We start from the raw sequence: 15858 nt of genomic DNA, 5'->3' as shown, positions 1-15858 counted from the left end.
TAAGTTTAATTAAAATCTAGATCTGCAGAAGTCAATAGTTCTGCAGTCAGCTGATGTGCAGCTGCTCAGATGCCTCAATATAAGTAGCATTACAGGATAGCATGTATTAGGACCCGAGGGAACGGCAGGAAGATGTGCCAGGGGAGGTGTTGGTTGGATATTGGGAAAAGGCTTTTCCCCTCGAGGGTGGTGGAGCCCTGGAACAGGCTCCCCAGGGAGGCAGTCACAGCACCAAGCCTGATGCTATTCAAGAAGCACTTGAACAACGCCCTCAGAGACATGGTGTGAACTTGGGGTTGTCCTGTGCAGGGACAGGAGTTGGGCTTGATCCTTGTGGGTGCCTTCCAGCTCAGGGCATTCTATGATCCTAGCAAAAGGAAAGGTAAAAAAAGCCAGTCAAATTGTGGGCTGCAAAATAAGCGAGCAAAAGCTGGTTGCCTGCAGCTGCACAACTGGGCAGTCCTGCTTGTCCCAGCTGCTCCCGCAGGAGAGCCGGGCTGAGCCCCTCAGTAAATAGGGCGCTGGTTGAAACATCCTCGCCTCTCCCAGGCTGTGCCCTCCGCCGGGTGTGCCCAGCCTGCGCCCTGTATCACAAAGCGGGTTTTAACAATTCGCAGCCGAGATCCCTGGGGAAGAGAGAGAAAACACGACGCGGTCAGCTGTAGCTCACTGACCGGCGGTTTGAAAACAAATGTTTACGAACCCTCAGGCAAATCTCTTCCGCCTGCAAGGTGGATGTGCCTGTGTGAACGTTTACAAGAACTCGCGTCCATACCCCGGAGGAAGTTTTTACGTTTCCTTCGGTGCCGAAAGGACCGGCTTTGCCGAAGCTCGCCCTGCGGCTCCCGGGGGTGGGGGCGCGCAGCGGCCGGGCTTTGCAAGGCGGGCTTCGTGGGCTGAGCGTGAGGAGCGGCCAGACCTTCGTTTCCTTTACTTCATTTTTGGAAGGAGTAACGAGGTTTGCCACCTTTGGACCTGTGGGCTACTGCGTATCGCAGAACGATTAATGAAAACCCGTGAAAGGGGTGCAAATAGCGAGCATAGGCGGCGTGGACTCTGGACTAACTCTTGCTGCCGGCTACCTCTTGAGGTGGGTTTACGCAGGCGCTTAATTATTTCTGTCTTGCAAGAGAGTTCATTTAAGCCGAGCAGGACCCGCCTAGCGCCGCTCCAGCCGGCCGTGCTGGAAGACTCGCCTCCTGAGCCTCCCGAGGAGCGAAGCTAAAAAGCAGAGACAAGTTTTCCGAGGTGGGGACCGGGGCTGGGGCCCGTCGGTTCTGCTCCCTGCCCACGCTCCGGCTGCCGCCCCGGGCCCCCGCCGAGGCAACTGCAAGCTAAACCGGGTGCGTGTGGGGGGGTGGGGGTAGGGGGGTGCGTGTGGAGATCCCCTCGCCCCTCACGCCTCACCCCTCACCCCTCCTTTCCCCACGGAGACGTCCCCGGGGAGCTCAGCCCTCCGCGGCGGCACCTCCCTCCCTCGATCCCTCCATCCACCCCTCCGTCCCCGCCGCCGGCCGGCGCTGGCGGGGGGCGGCTGCCCCTGGCTCGCCGCGGTCGGCGGTGCCGGGGGGTGGCGGCTCCCCTTGGCCGCCCGCGGAAAGTTTGGCCGGCGAGCAAGGGGGAGAGGATGGAGCCGGGGGAACCTGCGGCGGCGCCCCTCAACCGGTCCCGGGCTGGGGCAGAGCCGCCCCGCGGGGAGTTCAACCTCTCCGGGCTGCCGGAGGCGGAGGGGAAGCTCCTCTTCGGTATCGGCATCGACAACTTCATCACCTTGATCGTCTTCGGCTTGATCTTCGCCCTGGGGGTGCTGGGCAACTCGCTGGTGATCACGGTGCTGGCGAGGAGCAAGCCAGGCAAGCGCCGCAGCACCACCAACATCTTCATCCTCAACCTGAGCATCGCCGACCTGGCCTACCTGCTCTTCTGCGTCCCTTTCCAGTCCACTGTCTACATCCTCCCCTCTTGGGTGCTGGGTGCCTTCATCTGCAAGTTCATCCACTACTTCTTCACCGTGTCCATGCTGGTGAGCATCTTCACGCTCTCAGCTATGTCAGTGGACCGCTACGTGGCCATCGTGCACTCCCGACGCTCCTCGGCCTTGCGCGTTTCCCGCAACGCGCTGCTGGGCGTGGGGCTCATCTGGGCGCTTTCCTTTGCCATGGCCTCACCGGTGGCTCATCACCAGCGCCTGTTCCACCGCGACACCAGCAACCAGACCTTTTGCTGGGAGCACTGGCCCAACCCAGGCCACAAGAAGATGTACGTGATTTGCACATTTGTCTTCGGCTATCTGCTCCCGCTGCTGCTCATCTCCTTCTGCTATGCCAAGGTGGGGTAAAGCAGGTAGCGGTGAAGGGTATGTAAAAGGGATGGGGTGGTGGTGCGTGTCCTTGAGCTGTGGGGACATCCCTGGGCACATGTAGGGACATGGCACCGTCAGGAGGCAACTGGACAGGGGGTGAGTTTGTGGCGCAAAGGGAGAGGGCAGGTTTTATAACGAAGGGATGATTGTGGGGGACACAGGTGTGTGTGGTTCAGGAAGGTCAGGACAGGGATTGCATGGGGCGGGGAGAGGGGTTTGTTCAGGTGATTACTGGGGGTCCCCTCTGCCATATTTCCATGTTGCAAAATGCTAAGAAGCCCCAGTGCTCTGCTGCTTTCTCTGTCAACACAACTCTCCTGTTTCTTACAGTGCTGTATGAGGAGTTTAACTCAAAGTACAACAAAGCCACAAGTTGTTCAGGCTTCAGACAAAGTTCTTTAAAATGCAGTGTACTTAAAAATGACACAAATCCACCAGTTTGGTCTGATCCAGTTAACATGTTAAAAGCAAAAGGTGCATCGTTCTGCCTGGTCCCTGGGAGCCCTGTTTTGCCCCGGTTGGAGTAGAGGGGAGATTTACTTCTAACTTCACCAAGGGCAGATGGTGCTAGGGAGCAGTGCTTGAGGACCTGGGTAGGAAGAAGCAGTAAGTAAGGGTGCCTGAATAATGATACTTAAGGGCTTTTCTGCTCAGGCAAACGGCCACATGGTTCTGTGAATATTAATTGCAGCCTTCAGCGCAGGGTCCACTGCTTGCTGCTGGACAGGATATGGAGCACCGACTGCTACCTGATTAACTGGGCAGAGATCCTCCTGTTTCTGTGCCAGCAACCTTCAGAAGCAAGATTTCTCCTTAGGCAGTCATTTACATTTGAGAGAATAGGTCTGCTCTTGCAAATAAGGACTGCTTAAGTGTCGAGAAGACAGTTCTTTAATTTGCAAGTTAAACAGATGCAATTAATGTATTCAATTTGAACAAATAATTTCATGTTCTGTTCAGTTTCATATGTATTACATCAACTTAATTGTCATGTGCAAATTAAGGATAGAATGGCATCCAACTCTGCTAAAATGGAATTATGCAGAACTCAAAGGACAATATTTCTAAATTACTGTTTGTAATGAAACAAGTCTGACCTAACAAATGGACAAGAAATACATGTTTTTCGTACATAAACTGAATTCTGTTTCCCCTGGGTGAATACACTGGTATTTCACCTACAGTGGTGAATATGACTGAGCTGTGAGAGAGATGGAACTTGCTGTAGCCATAGATCATCAGAGTTTTCAGAAAATATTACATATTTCAGGGAGACTTACCAAATGTGTGCAGAGGGAGCTTTTCAGCTATTAAGAATTCTTACTTGTGTTTTTCAAAGCCAAAGCATCGTCAGTTTCAGCATAAAGTACCAGCCTTCAAAGTCTAATTATATGACAAAAGATTGACAACAAGTCTTTCAAAATTATAACAGTACTGCGTAGTATAGGGGGGAAAAAAAAAGAAATATACTTAGTAAAATGTAAGCATAGTCAATACATCACACCATGTTGTCACAAAGCACCACTACTAAAGTAGGTACCTCAATATTAGTATGAATATGTAGTGTAAAAAAAACACAAACAAAACCCAAAACCCAAACAACTCTACATAAAATACATGCCCAGAACAAGTTAATAAAATCAGGGCCACTCAAAGTTACACCTAAAATCTTGTGCTTAAATTACTGCCGAGGCTAGGATCTCACCCTTTCTTGGTGATGTGTTTTGAGCCTGTATGTACTACCTACTTGCCATGGTGTCAGGCTGGAGGACCCAAACTGAAGGGATGAGTTCTAGGAGACACCTAGGAGATATGTGGTGTTCCTACCAGTGTCAACGAAGCTGAAAAATGCCATGTCTTGTATAAGGCTGTTCAAGGTATTTGTACCCTGCAGCAACGAGGCTCACTCCTGCCCTCATTAGGAGCCACTGGCAAATCTCCAGCTGCAGTATTTTGGCACGTGGGGCAGAGTGAGGAGGAATTAAGGATGACAGGAGTTGAAATTCGGAGCTGAAGTTTTAGATTTGTCAAAGCCATTGCTACTCTCACAGGTCTCCAGCAGAGTGGTCACCACGAGCTTTTACTGATGTCACTACAGTACTATGAAGTACAAGTATTTTGGCTTCTGGATGCATGCAGGGTTAGAGGATCGCTGCTGTGTAATAGCCTCAGAAGTATTATAGAAATAAATGCATTACTTTCTTATGGACTTCACTGGTTTTCATGAACTGTGGATCAGCTAAATAATGCAATCTTCTGATACAGCAGATTAAGACAAAGGAGACTCATTTCTCTATTTGAATATAATGCCTTTTCCAGACTCCTTTAAGGCCGTTCTGTTTCTCTTATAAGCAAATTGCAATTGAACTTTCTGTTTTGAAAGTCTCATTTTTTAGGCACTCTAATAGGGAGCCAAGTTCTTTCTCACTCTCTCTTAAATTGTGTTAGGGGAGATTTGTATCTTCCCCAGTGGCCAGCTAGACTGTTGCAACCTATGGAAGTTCTGAAATAGCGCTAGGTATTTGGAAACAGCATCCTCCCACAAAATCAGAACTGGAAGTCTCACGTGATGTGCTCTCTAAGGCAGAGATTTATGAGATCATGCTCTGCGCCATGCATGTGTACAGCTACCTGTTTCCTCTCTCCCACAAATAACTTTGGGTTAGTTTCAACCAAATTTGACAGAGGAGTGAAAATATCCAAAGGAATGATATGTCCCTAGTTTTGAGGAAACAGGAGTCAATGAAGGAGGAGGAGAGTCTCCATCTTCTCTCCTTTAAGGAGTCAGTTTGCACTCAGCTGTTAAATGACAGGCAAGCCATAGGGGAAGAGGTCTTATGTAGCTTCTACTTCTGGAGGAGACACGACACATCTTTTTGGGGACACAGTCAAGAAATGACAAATCCATAGGCAACCAGCTTTTGCTGGCTCACGGAACTAGTCTTGCAAGGAGCTTACTACTCCAGCTAGAGGAGCAGTGAATATATCATTATTAGTTGAGTTACAGTGCTACCTACTTCTAGACAGCCTGTATTCTTATTTTTAAATTGCTTACCGTATTTCTGATCATATTTTTTTATAACTGACTTTTTCTATGTGTACTGTAACATTGCTACAACATTTGCTCACTAATGTGTTCTTAAAGGGCAAAGTGATAAATGATTCCCAGTGAGCTTCTAACAGTTGACATCTGCCAGGGTGATGCAATGTGACAACTCATTTTGGGTGTGTCTGCTTTTGAGTACCCAGTTATGAGGGTTCAGTCCTTGAAAGTTAGGCCTCCTTCAATCAAACTTTTAGGTTGGGCACCTAAAATCATTAGCAAACTTTTCCTTTAATAGATGTATAATGTTAAAGGTTTTTTTTAAAAAAATATTTATTGCCTTAAGAATGTTTCCATTATTATCTATCATTCTGAACATTATGAATTCACAAAAGACATGTATGATTTATAGACTTGGTTAAAAGTAAGCCACAAAAAGTAGGACCCTCAACATAAAACACAAGCTTATATGGTTCTTGTCTAAAGATATGATACCTTAAATTTTGCTGAGCAGCGAGGGAAAACTTTATTAAACTGCACTGAAAAGAAAAAATAAAGGGTATGATACATTAGTGACACACTATTAAACAAAAGAGGGTGAAGGATATGTTGTGACAATAGAAGTAGCAGCATTATTTTAAAAAATGGATCGCAGGCAATGGCACTTGAATTTAAATCAGGTTCATATTATAAAATGTGGCTCATAATGTAATGCTTGCATTATAGCTCTGTTAAACAAGCAGTTCATTCTTATTAGATAATGACCATGGGCAGTCTTTCCTTCTGCATAATTTTCAATGGCTGATAATGAAGGTGTAGTCAGTCTGTATAGCCAGACAGGAAACACACTTTGCAACAAGTGTGGACTTCAAACTTTTATACTGTTTGGTAGACCTCTATGAATAGGCACAGAGAGTTTAAGGTGTTTTTTTAACTCTTTCCCCTATTGGAAAAATCCCCTTTTCAACTTGTTTTGGTCATAGTCCCTCAGCCTGGGCTCTCAAACCATCTGGAGGTAGTCTCTGAAACAACTGCAGAAAAAAAAAAAAATTAAGAAATTGATAGTTTGTAGGCAGAATCTAGGGCCTCCCAAATGCCATCAGTGGTAGTTGTGGTAGTACGGTCCAGACCAGCCTGGACCTTCTCACACTTCTATGATCCTACAAGTGTCCTTACACCCTCTTTCACAACAGCATAACTTTCTTCCCGCAGCACCCACCCTCATCTCCAGAAAAAAAGAAAAGCTGTTCCTTCCCCAAGAGCCAGACAGGCTCTCTGATCAACAGGTATATGAAAGCTGGAGTTAGAAAAGCTTCATGTAAAGACTTAATTTTTCCACAGAGCTGAACTTTTCAGAAATGTAACACCTTATTGGAAAAGGCTGTGACCTGTTTTTTAGCAAGGTATTTCATTCTGTGAGTTAAAAATGCACATGTAAATTTATTAGTGGATATTTTGAAAGACTTTCCATAGAGAAATAAACTGAGCCAAAATGAGAGGCACATGTAAAATTATTATTCATTCAGGTGAAGTGACAGTGGCTGTTAGAGGAACAATTGATTATTCATTGGCCCAGAGAAGAGGTAATTTGAACAGGGCAGTGAGGAGACGTGTCTTTGATTTGCCTTGTAGTGCTTGTGCATAAACATAGCTCTTAATATCCCTCCATGGTGTCCTGCATAGGTGTCTGAGTGCTGTTCTACTGCTGTTGACAGGTAATTAAATTCTGCCTATTTCTCTTGCTGCTGGTTTGCGTACCATCTGGTACACCACCACATAGAGCCAGCATGTTTTTACTGCAGAGACTTATTTTATGAAATATGTATATAATCTAAAAGAGGGGAAATTAAGAAGGATTCATTGGAAGGTTATCATCTAAATCTTCAACACCACCAGCCCCCTAAATATCCAACTTAACAGCTTTGTCTGCTCCATCTTTCATTGGCTGGAGAGAGACGCAATGCAAAACTTTGTGCTCAAAGTTCCAGAACAAAAGAAAAAAAAAGTGTTTGTAACTTTAAAAGAAGATTTTTCAGTTCTGATTTCTGGGAAGAGATTATCTGACTTTAATTTTGAGCTGTAGGGAAAATCACAGTAAAGTACAGTCTCTGGGTGGCAGGTGATGGGATTTGCAAAGGTCTAGTAGAAACAGCCTATCATAAGTTACATGAAGGAGGTATGAGAGGTGAAGCAGCAGTGGTGCAAAGTGAACTTTGCGGCATTTCTCACACGCTCTTTTTTTGTTGTTGTTACACTTTCACCCACAGACTAAGCAATTCAGCTGTCTTGTACATGGTGCTGCCAGGTGAATAAAGGGTGTGTGAGCCAGAGGATCATCTGTCCCTTCCTTCTGGTCTGCTTTATCCTGGAGAAGAAAGAAGTGCTGAAGCCAAACCCAGAACTTTTCAGAGAAAACCTTTTTTTTTTTTTCCTGCCTTTCCTGAGCTCAGGTTAGCCTTGGTAGCAACTTGGCTAGAGTTTCAGAATAGGGAAAGCATGAAGGGCTGAGCCTTTCATGCACAAACGTGTCAGTGCACAGATAAGTACGAATGGACTGCACTTCCCATGTTAAGCGGCCACAAGCGATTTTTATTTTTATTGTTGCTTGTGGTTCACTGGTAGCCAAGAGTGGATACGTAAAAAGTGGTATCCACTGATGAGCTATGGTTATTCACAAATACCATCTCATTTCTTTTAATTCATTATGTATGTTTCTAAGACTCAAATGCCAGAGTGGGATCAAGGCTATAGGCCATCTTGTCTGGTTTCTGTCCTGGCAGTTGTTACCCGTGCATCCCAAAGGAAACAGAGAAAATGTCCCCAGATGACATAAGAGAAGTAGAATTTATATCCTTTTCCCCACCTCAAGAAATCTCCTTATAAGCCCTAAAATCTAGGTGTATATTCCTTAAAAAAAATCCTTTTCATCCTGGATGATCTTACCTATTGAATTGTTCTCAGTTCATCTTATAGCTATGTAAAGTGCATGCTAACACCATCATCGTCATCTAACTTGAGCTCTACACTCTGACACTCTCTCTAAAAAATTCCTCTTACCATATTTTAATGAAACCCTCGAGTTTAATTAAGCATCTCCTTTTTTTTAATTCTTTATGTTTTACAACTTGTTAAACACATTCAGCTGTTCCCTGCCCCCCATGCCTACAAATCACGACATATGAATATATTAGATTCAGTTAATAATGACTGCAGATAAAGCAGGGAATTCACCTCTGTGCATCCACTATCCAAAATCTTATGTGTAAATCATTAGGTTAAAATTTGGACCCTGCTCTTGGATGATGAGTCTTTTTGAGACATATTTTAAAAAAATTACTTGTGAAAGGTACATGACAAGTATCATCAAATTGTTGATAAAGGTCACGCCTCATGTGAGATACATTTTAGTATAAATTATTTTCGAAAGCCTGGGCTTTAGAAGATCAAATAGCGCCATCACCCTGATTATATTAACCAAACATCCATCTGAGGAAAGCAAATTATGCAGGTGACTCAGAAAAGCTCTGACTCAAAACATACACTTTTTATGTTACATGAAGTAAAGGTCATTCTACATTAACAAGCATTGACATTTTTATGGAAGAAGAATGATTGCTAATTCTAGGTGCATGATAGGTTTCCATTTGTTGCCTTGTTCATTTGTAACATGCATTTGTTGCATAATACACCTGAATTTTTATATGTGAATTCGATTGTGGTCGGCTTCATATTTGTTGATTCACACGGATGTAGAAACATAATTCCTTTGGATTTTATACTGTGCACTTTTGAAATGTGTAAATTGGATCAGCAGTGTTTGTAAGCGACTCATGCAGTACTGGAGAGCATATTCTAGAATATATGGGTTTGAATTTTAGAATATGGTGAAATACAAGATGCAAATTAATCTTTTCAGGTTCTTAATCATCTGCATAAAAAGTTAAGAAACATGTCAAAGAAGTCAGAAGCGTCCAAGAAAAAGGTAGATTGCTTTCATTACTGATATCTATTTGTTTATATTTTAGTTTTATGGCTAAACTAATTTGGTATTATGTTGATTGTTGCCAAAGATGCAATGGAGAGAAGGAATTGAAATTAAGTATTTAATGACATGTTCAGTGTCCCTCTGAACTTAGCAGGCTTGGAATCTTTTCTGATCCAAGTTTTCCATCGCAGTGCATCAAGCCATTGGCTGAGATCCCTGTATTTCAAACACCAGAGCATCTGAAATTTAGACATGGAGAGACAACCTGTCTCTAATATTAAATGGGTTTTTCTGCCTCACAGGCATTTTTCCCCAACTCATAAATATTTTTTATTTATTTTTTTTAACTAGTTGATTTTTTTAATGTTTTATGAAGAATTCCTAGGTATATGATGAGACTTTAAAATGAGGTTTATTGTGCTTCCTGATAGGAGTCTAATAAGAGACTTTTAATGATACTACAGTTCTTTTATTGATTTTCCACAAAACATTTTTCCTCTGTTATATTCAAGACAAATTTTATACTGGTTACAAGTAGAACTGTGAAAGGTCTTTAAAGCAGAGTATAAGCTTTGTCATTTAGAACAATATTTGAAAGATGTGTTTATATATTGAATTTGTCAGTTAATGTAATATGGTTCTGATTTTTGAGCAGATTTGACCACAGTAGTCATTTGACTAACTTCTCAGTTTATGAATGTGGAGTCAGAAAAACCCCTTAGGCTACAGCTCTTCATTTGATCTGATCACTATTACCATATGGGCATGCAGACTGTCTGCAATGTAAATGAGATATACAGGGGCTCAGCAGGGAACAAGTAATCTATTATTTATGCATTCTCTATTTTTTTGAAAAATATCCTAGTCAGTAGATTTTAATTCCTAGAATTAAAAGCTTTATGACCCTGATTCTGTAAAATACTTAACTTACATACTTTTGTACTTAATGTAGTCAAGGCCAAAGGTGTGGTTTTCAAAGGCATTCTGTATATTGCCGTCTCTACTCTCATCTAAATTATTCTCACACTGGAAATATCTGTGCATGTCCTCTAAACACTAACTCTTAAAAACTGCAAATAAATATCAGAGCTGGCTAGGAAATAGCTTTCGTAGCTTTGGGGAAAAGCATTACAGACATACCCAAGACTGTTTGGACATATCAGGGTTTGGTAATGAAAGGGGAAAAAAAAAAGGCAGCCCAAAACATTTTTTGCCCAAGAAAATAAGTTTCTGATAGTAAGGCCTAATTCGTGTTTTTCAAAGCAACTCTGTTTTCTCTAGTGTGCTGTCTCTCTCTGATTACTTTATCTTTCTTCTTTTCCTTCTTCCTTCTTAATGCATTTCAGGCTCAGTTATACATTTCTAGCTTTATCCAAACCTTTATGAAAATTTCAATAGTAGAATCTTAAAATTAATTTGCTATGTGTGTGGAAAAAAGTTAATGAAAAATATGAATGTGCCTAAATGCTATTTTTCATGCTTTTTGGTCACAAAGCATTCGATATTAACATCATGTATTTCAGGTGGGTTTTATTTGCTAATGAGAAACCCTAAGAAAGCTCCCATTAGGAAAACAAGAGCTGCCCTTTAGTGTTACCTTGGTTGCAAGGTATAGTGATGATTTTGGAAAGGTAAGCTCTGAAGTTAGGCTTAGGAGGAATAATGGGATAAAACAGATGTTGTGAGGTTTCCTAATGCAAAATTACTTTTTCTGCAGATACAAAATACCTTAAGTAAAATAGTTACAAGAGACACAGGGTCAACCTCTGCTTTCAAGTGCATCTATACAGTCTGTTGAAGTCAGTGATTTTCCTGTTGTAATTTTTGGGGGAATTTTGAAGAAGCTGAAGTAATATGCCTCTTTTGAAGTAATTGTGCATGTGGTATCCGGACAACGTGTTTTCAATTGGAATAGTAACACATTGAAAAGGTCAGAGAATGACCTGCTCTTAATTTATACTTCCTTGCTAGCACATATTCTCCTGATGAGACCTGAACAAGAAAATATTTATGTGGCTGTATGTTAGTGGCAACTGACTTAAACTCCATAGGGCTAAGTAGAGGAACAGCTTGTGAAAACAGATGAACCCTTGAGACTAAACAAATTATATTTACTACAGATATAATGTCCTTTGGTTTCTATTGTGAGATTTTGCTAACCAACAGCAGTATCTGTCATAAGTTATTTTGGCCTGTTGCCACAGAAATCAAACTATTTTTTTATGTAAGCTTCTATAAGTTAAATCATGTTGTGATCAGGTAGGTCAGTCTGAATTATTATCAAGCATTAATCAATTCAAGAAGTACAGATCAAGTTCAATAAACTAGCAAAAAGTGTAGATATTCTCTGTGCTGCATTATTTATCACTCTGTGGCCACTGGGTTAGTTTTACTTGTGAAGAAGAGCCTAACCTATCTGAAAAATCATGTTGTAAAGTGTTAATATAGAAATTATAATGTTTATGAGAGGAAGGGCCATAAAGTTCATTAGACCCATCCAGACAACAAAAGTAGAGTCAGAAGGCAGCACTGAGGGTGTTTCATGTTCCATTTTTCTGGATTTAGTGCCTGGTGGTGAGCTTTAATTTCCAGATTAGTTTTGACAATGTGCGATCACCAGAAATTTCAAGTTCCTTACTTTTCTCTTTTTTTCCCCTCTTTGTATCCCAGATGTTGTTATATGACTCCCCCCGTGGAAATTTTATGTTTAAAGGACAGACTTTCAAAAAAGTCCTGGCTCCTTATAGACTCTTGGGCAAAGTGTTAGACTGCTCTAAGCTCTTCCATTAGCTGCCTTCACGTATAATAGATCTCTCTTGAAATTTTGGTCAGAAATCCTTGTGCACCATACTAAAATACAGATCATTAGATCTGGATGAGATTTCCCAAATACCTATGTTATAATTATTTTGCATCAAGCTTATGTCCACTTTAGACTAGGCTAGGCTTTTGTGCAGGGAATTGGGAACACCATTCTTGACCTTTGAGCAAAGTTATACATTTGCCTTTTGCTGTGGGATTTTCAAGGCTAAGGTTCTCCTTGCAGTAGTTCACCATGCAAAATAAAGCCCATATAGGTAATGGAGTAAAATCAGTAATAAATATTCCAAAGTGTGTTCTCTGTCAGTATACCTTCCCCACCCTCCCCCCACCCCCAATGGTTTTGAAGCAGGTTTAAAGCTGATTCTTCAAGTGCTCATCAGACATCTGTGTTTTCCTTTCCCTGTCTCAGACAGCACAGACTGTGTTGGTGGTGGTAGTGGTTTTTGGCATCTCCTGGCTGCCGCATCACGTGATTCATCTCTGGGCTGAATTTGGTGATTTCCCACTGACTCAAGCCTCCTTTCTCTTCCGAGTAGCTGCACACTGCCTGGCTTACAGCAATTCTTCTGTGAATCCGATTATATACGCATTTCTCTCTGAAAATTTTAGGAAGGCCTACAAGCAAGTCTTCAAATGCCAGATAGGTGACGAGTCACCTCTGAATGATGCTAAGGAAAACAAAAGTCGGATAGATACGCCGCCATCTACCAGCTGCACACATGTGTGAACTTTAAGAAGTCCTGTATGTTTGCTTTTCATGTCTGTGAACTAAACATCTAGAAAACAAAGCACAATGAGCTTTATCCTGGGTTCATCGTGATAAAGCCAATTGGTATTTAATGTACTGACGTTGCATTTGTAGCAAAAGTTTGTGAAACTGGTCTGAAAGAAAACTGGGCTGATCCTTTGTATCTTAGATAGCTTTGTCAAATGAAGCTCTTGGACCTTTAAAAGATACTTGAGAAAAAATCTTGGAGACGCTATGTCTGTATTCTTACTCACTAAGCATATGGTGTGTAAACATCCAAATATACAGGGAGGAAATGTTGATATGGACAAGCAACTTCCTGACATCTTACTCTACCGAAATGAAGATATGGCTAAATTTTCTGTCTTACGGGTAATAAATACAGTAGTATTATGATTTCAGAGAGGAAAACTTTTGTTCTCTCTTCAGATTGTTTCGACAAGGCCTCTTCTCTTTTTAAAGTAAAGATGGGCTCTGATTTGGAGTTGAAACAACCCATGTACAAATTGAGGCAATTGCTTTAGGCAAGAAATGCTAATTTTATCTGTTTAGCTGTCTTTTTAATGTAACATACCGAGAAATGATGGACCTTTTTCCACTTCATATGCCTGCCTTACTGTATACACAGAACTTTTGTGTATGCTATATAAGGTTTTTGTTTATGGCCTGTATGTAGTTATACCAAAATGAGGATTTGTGTCTGTATGAGGGAAGCTTTTCTTCATGTGTTGCATGTGCGTGTGTGTATATGTTTTAACTTTATAGACTTTGAGGAGGAGATACTGTTTTAAATGTGCAATATAGACATATGTTTTAAAATATTATGTTCCATGAAGCAACTCCGGGCAATGCTTAAGTGTTCAAAAAATAGCGTTCTCTTAAAAGTTGTAGGAGAGGCTTGATATCATGTAGCTCTAAATTGGAAAAATTCAGAAAGATGCATTCAAAACAATACAAAGTATGTAAGCTAAATGGCCCAATTCTGCAAATTCTTAAATAAGATGAGTAGTTTCAGCAATTTTATAAAAATACTTAATATGTCTTTAAGTGGTAAGCCACTAAAGAAATAGCGGAAGGGCACTCAGTCCTTTGAGAATGTTATTGTTAGCTGGAGTAAGATATGCCTTTATCTTTTTTATTAATGACCCATAGACTCCTAGGGTAAATTAAGTCGAAGGAGCCTCCAGACGTCCTCTCAAGGCAGGGCTGCCTTCAGAGTTGGATCACTTCCTTGTCTAGGCAAGTTTTGAAAATTTCTCAGGATGGCAATTCAACAGTATTTTTGGGCAACCTGTGCCAGTGCCTAATCACCCTCACTAAAATGTTTTTTCTTATCCTGAGTTGGGATTTCTCTTGATGTAGCTTGTGACGGTTGCCTTCCGTCCTTTTGCTGTGTACTTAAGTCTCCTGCCTAACTAATATGTAATTTAAGATGGCAATTAAATTTCCCCCTAACCTTCTCTTCTGAAACAATGTGTCACTCTCAGTCTCTCCTCATCTGTTGTGCTCCAGCTGCCTGGCCAGATTACTGGCCTTCCACAGGCCTTCCTCCAGTGTACCCATCCCTCTTGTGAACTGGGGTGTTCAAAACTGAACACCCAGATGTGGCCTCATGGACACTGAGTAGACTAATTGCTTCTCTTGACCCCTGGCTGATTCTTGCAAATATAGCCCAGTATTCCAGTAATTTATTGCTGTAAGGGTACACTGCTGACTCATATTTAATTTCTGCTTTACAAGCACACTTGTGTCCTTTCTGCAGAATTGCAGAGTCCCAGTCCAAGTTTCAGGACTTTGCTTTTGGTGTTGTTGGACTTCATGCATTTGTTAGCTGTTACTTCCGTTCTCCCGGCTTATCAAGAGCCCTCTGAAAGGTATCCCTGCACTCCAGCATATTCACCGCTCCCCTGGATTTGTTTTCATGTGCAAAGAAAGTCCTACACCCTTGTCTGGGTCTTTGAAGATGCTAAGTCGTGTTGGCCAGATGCTCTGTCAGATTCCTTTTTCTCCACAAACCTGCTTTAAAATAAAAAAGTTCAGAGTGGTGGAACCACATCAACTATGGAGGGTTAGTTCACAGGAAAATGTCTGTGTGTCTGTATTGTCTGCCTGGAATCAGCAAAATAATATTGAAGACAGGCTATTGCACACATGGTGTTTGTGTCCATTCTTTAATATGAAGAGACAGTTTGATGACATTACTAGGAACACAAAATATATGAAAAAATCCCTCAGTTCAAGAAGAAGGGCTAATCTCTGCAGGAAAGCATTTTCTGGGCTAGGATTGAGGTTAGGAAACAGCCTAGAACAATATTGAAATTCCTTTGAGTTCTCAGATCCTCATCACCCACTAATCACTCAAATTGTTAAAGCAGTATCGGACTTCAGCTGAATTTATAACATGTTTGGAGATTCTGCAGCTTTGAAAATTATATTATTTCCTTTTAAAAAATTACTTGTGGTTTTATTACTTTGAATAAAAAATTACAGTGTAAATATGTAATTCTATAAATTTAACATGCTGAGTTTATTATTTCATCTGGAAAAGGCTTTTTTTTTTCTTAATTGTACATAATTTTAAACCCAGTGCTTGATAGTAATGGAGCTACATCTTTTTGAAATTTTAAGGATGAGGGAGTGGGTTTGGACTGGGCTAAAAACTAGTTAGAAAGGCCCCAGCTGGTTCCTGGTGAGTATCAGTAAAACTTCCACCTCACTTTTCAGAGAAACCTTAAGAAGTAGCTGACACACAGAAGCTCAATTTCCTGCCTAAAACATGCTTTTGATCATCAGCGTCTCTAGCGTGACTTTGACATAGTCAGCTCTAACATGGAGGCTGTGAATGTGAAAACAGTGTTAATGTATGCTGTGAACTGTGTCTAACCCCTGAGCAGCTG

General features: G+C 41.7%; 1 protein-coding gene across 2 annotated transcripts; it reads left to right on the top strand.

The window, feature by feature from the left end:
• The first annotated feature begins 651 nt into the window (after positions 1 to 651).
• GALR1 (galanin receptor 1) lies at positions 652 to 15473 on the top strand. Of its 2 annotated transcripts, XM_075084557.1 has the most exons (3): positions 652 to 2329; positions 9322 to 9387; positions 12623 to 15473. In XM_075084557.1, the coding sequence occupies exons 1-3, from the start codon at positions 1628 to 1630 to the stop codon at positions 12938 to 12940; spliced, it is 1086 nt and encodes a 361-aa protein (XP_074940658.1). In that variant the 5' UTR covers positions 652 to 1627; the 3' UTR covers positions 12941 to 15473. The 2 variants fall into 2 exon arrangements, with proteins under 2 accessions (XP_074940658.1, XP_074940659.1); XM_075084558.1 differs by lacking the exon at positions 9322 to 9387.
• The last annotated feature ends 385 nt before the right edge of the window (positions 15474 to 15858 follow it).

This window comes from Phalacrocorax aristotelis, chromosome 2, assembly GCF_949628215.1.
Source record: "Phalacrocorax aristotelis chromosome 2, bGulAri2.1, whole genome shotgun sequence".
NCBI lineage: Eukaryota > Metazoa > Chordata > Aves > Suliformes > Phalacrocoracidae > Phalacrocorax > Phalacrocorax aristotelis.
The sequence above is the reverse complement of the archived record's forward strand: the minus strand, read 5'-3'. Positions and strand labels throughout refer to the sequence as shown.

What these genes read in the sequence shown, in the direction of transcription:
- GALR1 (XM_075084557.1), top strand. Translation starts at nt 1,628, where the DNA reads ATGGAGCCGGGGGAACCTGCGGCGGCGCCCCTCAACCGGTCCCGGGCT. An exon ending in TCTCCTTCTGCTATGCCAAG is followed by an intron (nt 2,330 to 9,321) that starts GTGGGGTAAAGC and finishes TAATCTTTTCAG; the next exon opens with GTTCTTAATCATCTGCATAA. An exon ending in CAGAAGCGTCCAAGAAAAAG is followed by an intron (nt 9,388 to 12,622) that starts GTAGATTGCTTT and finishes TCCCTGTCTCAG; the next exon opens with ACAGCACAGACTGTGTTGGT.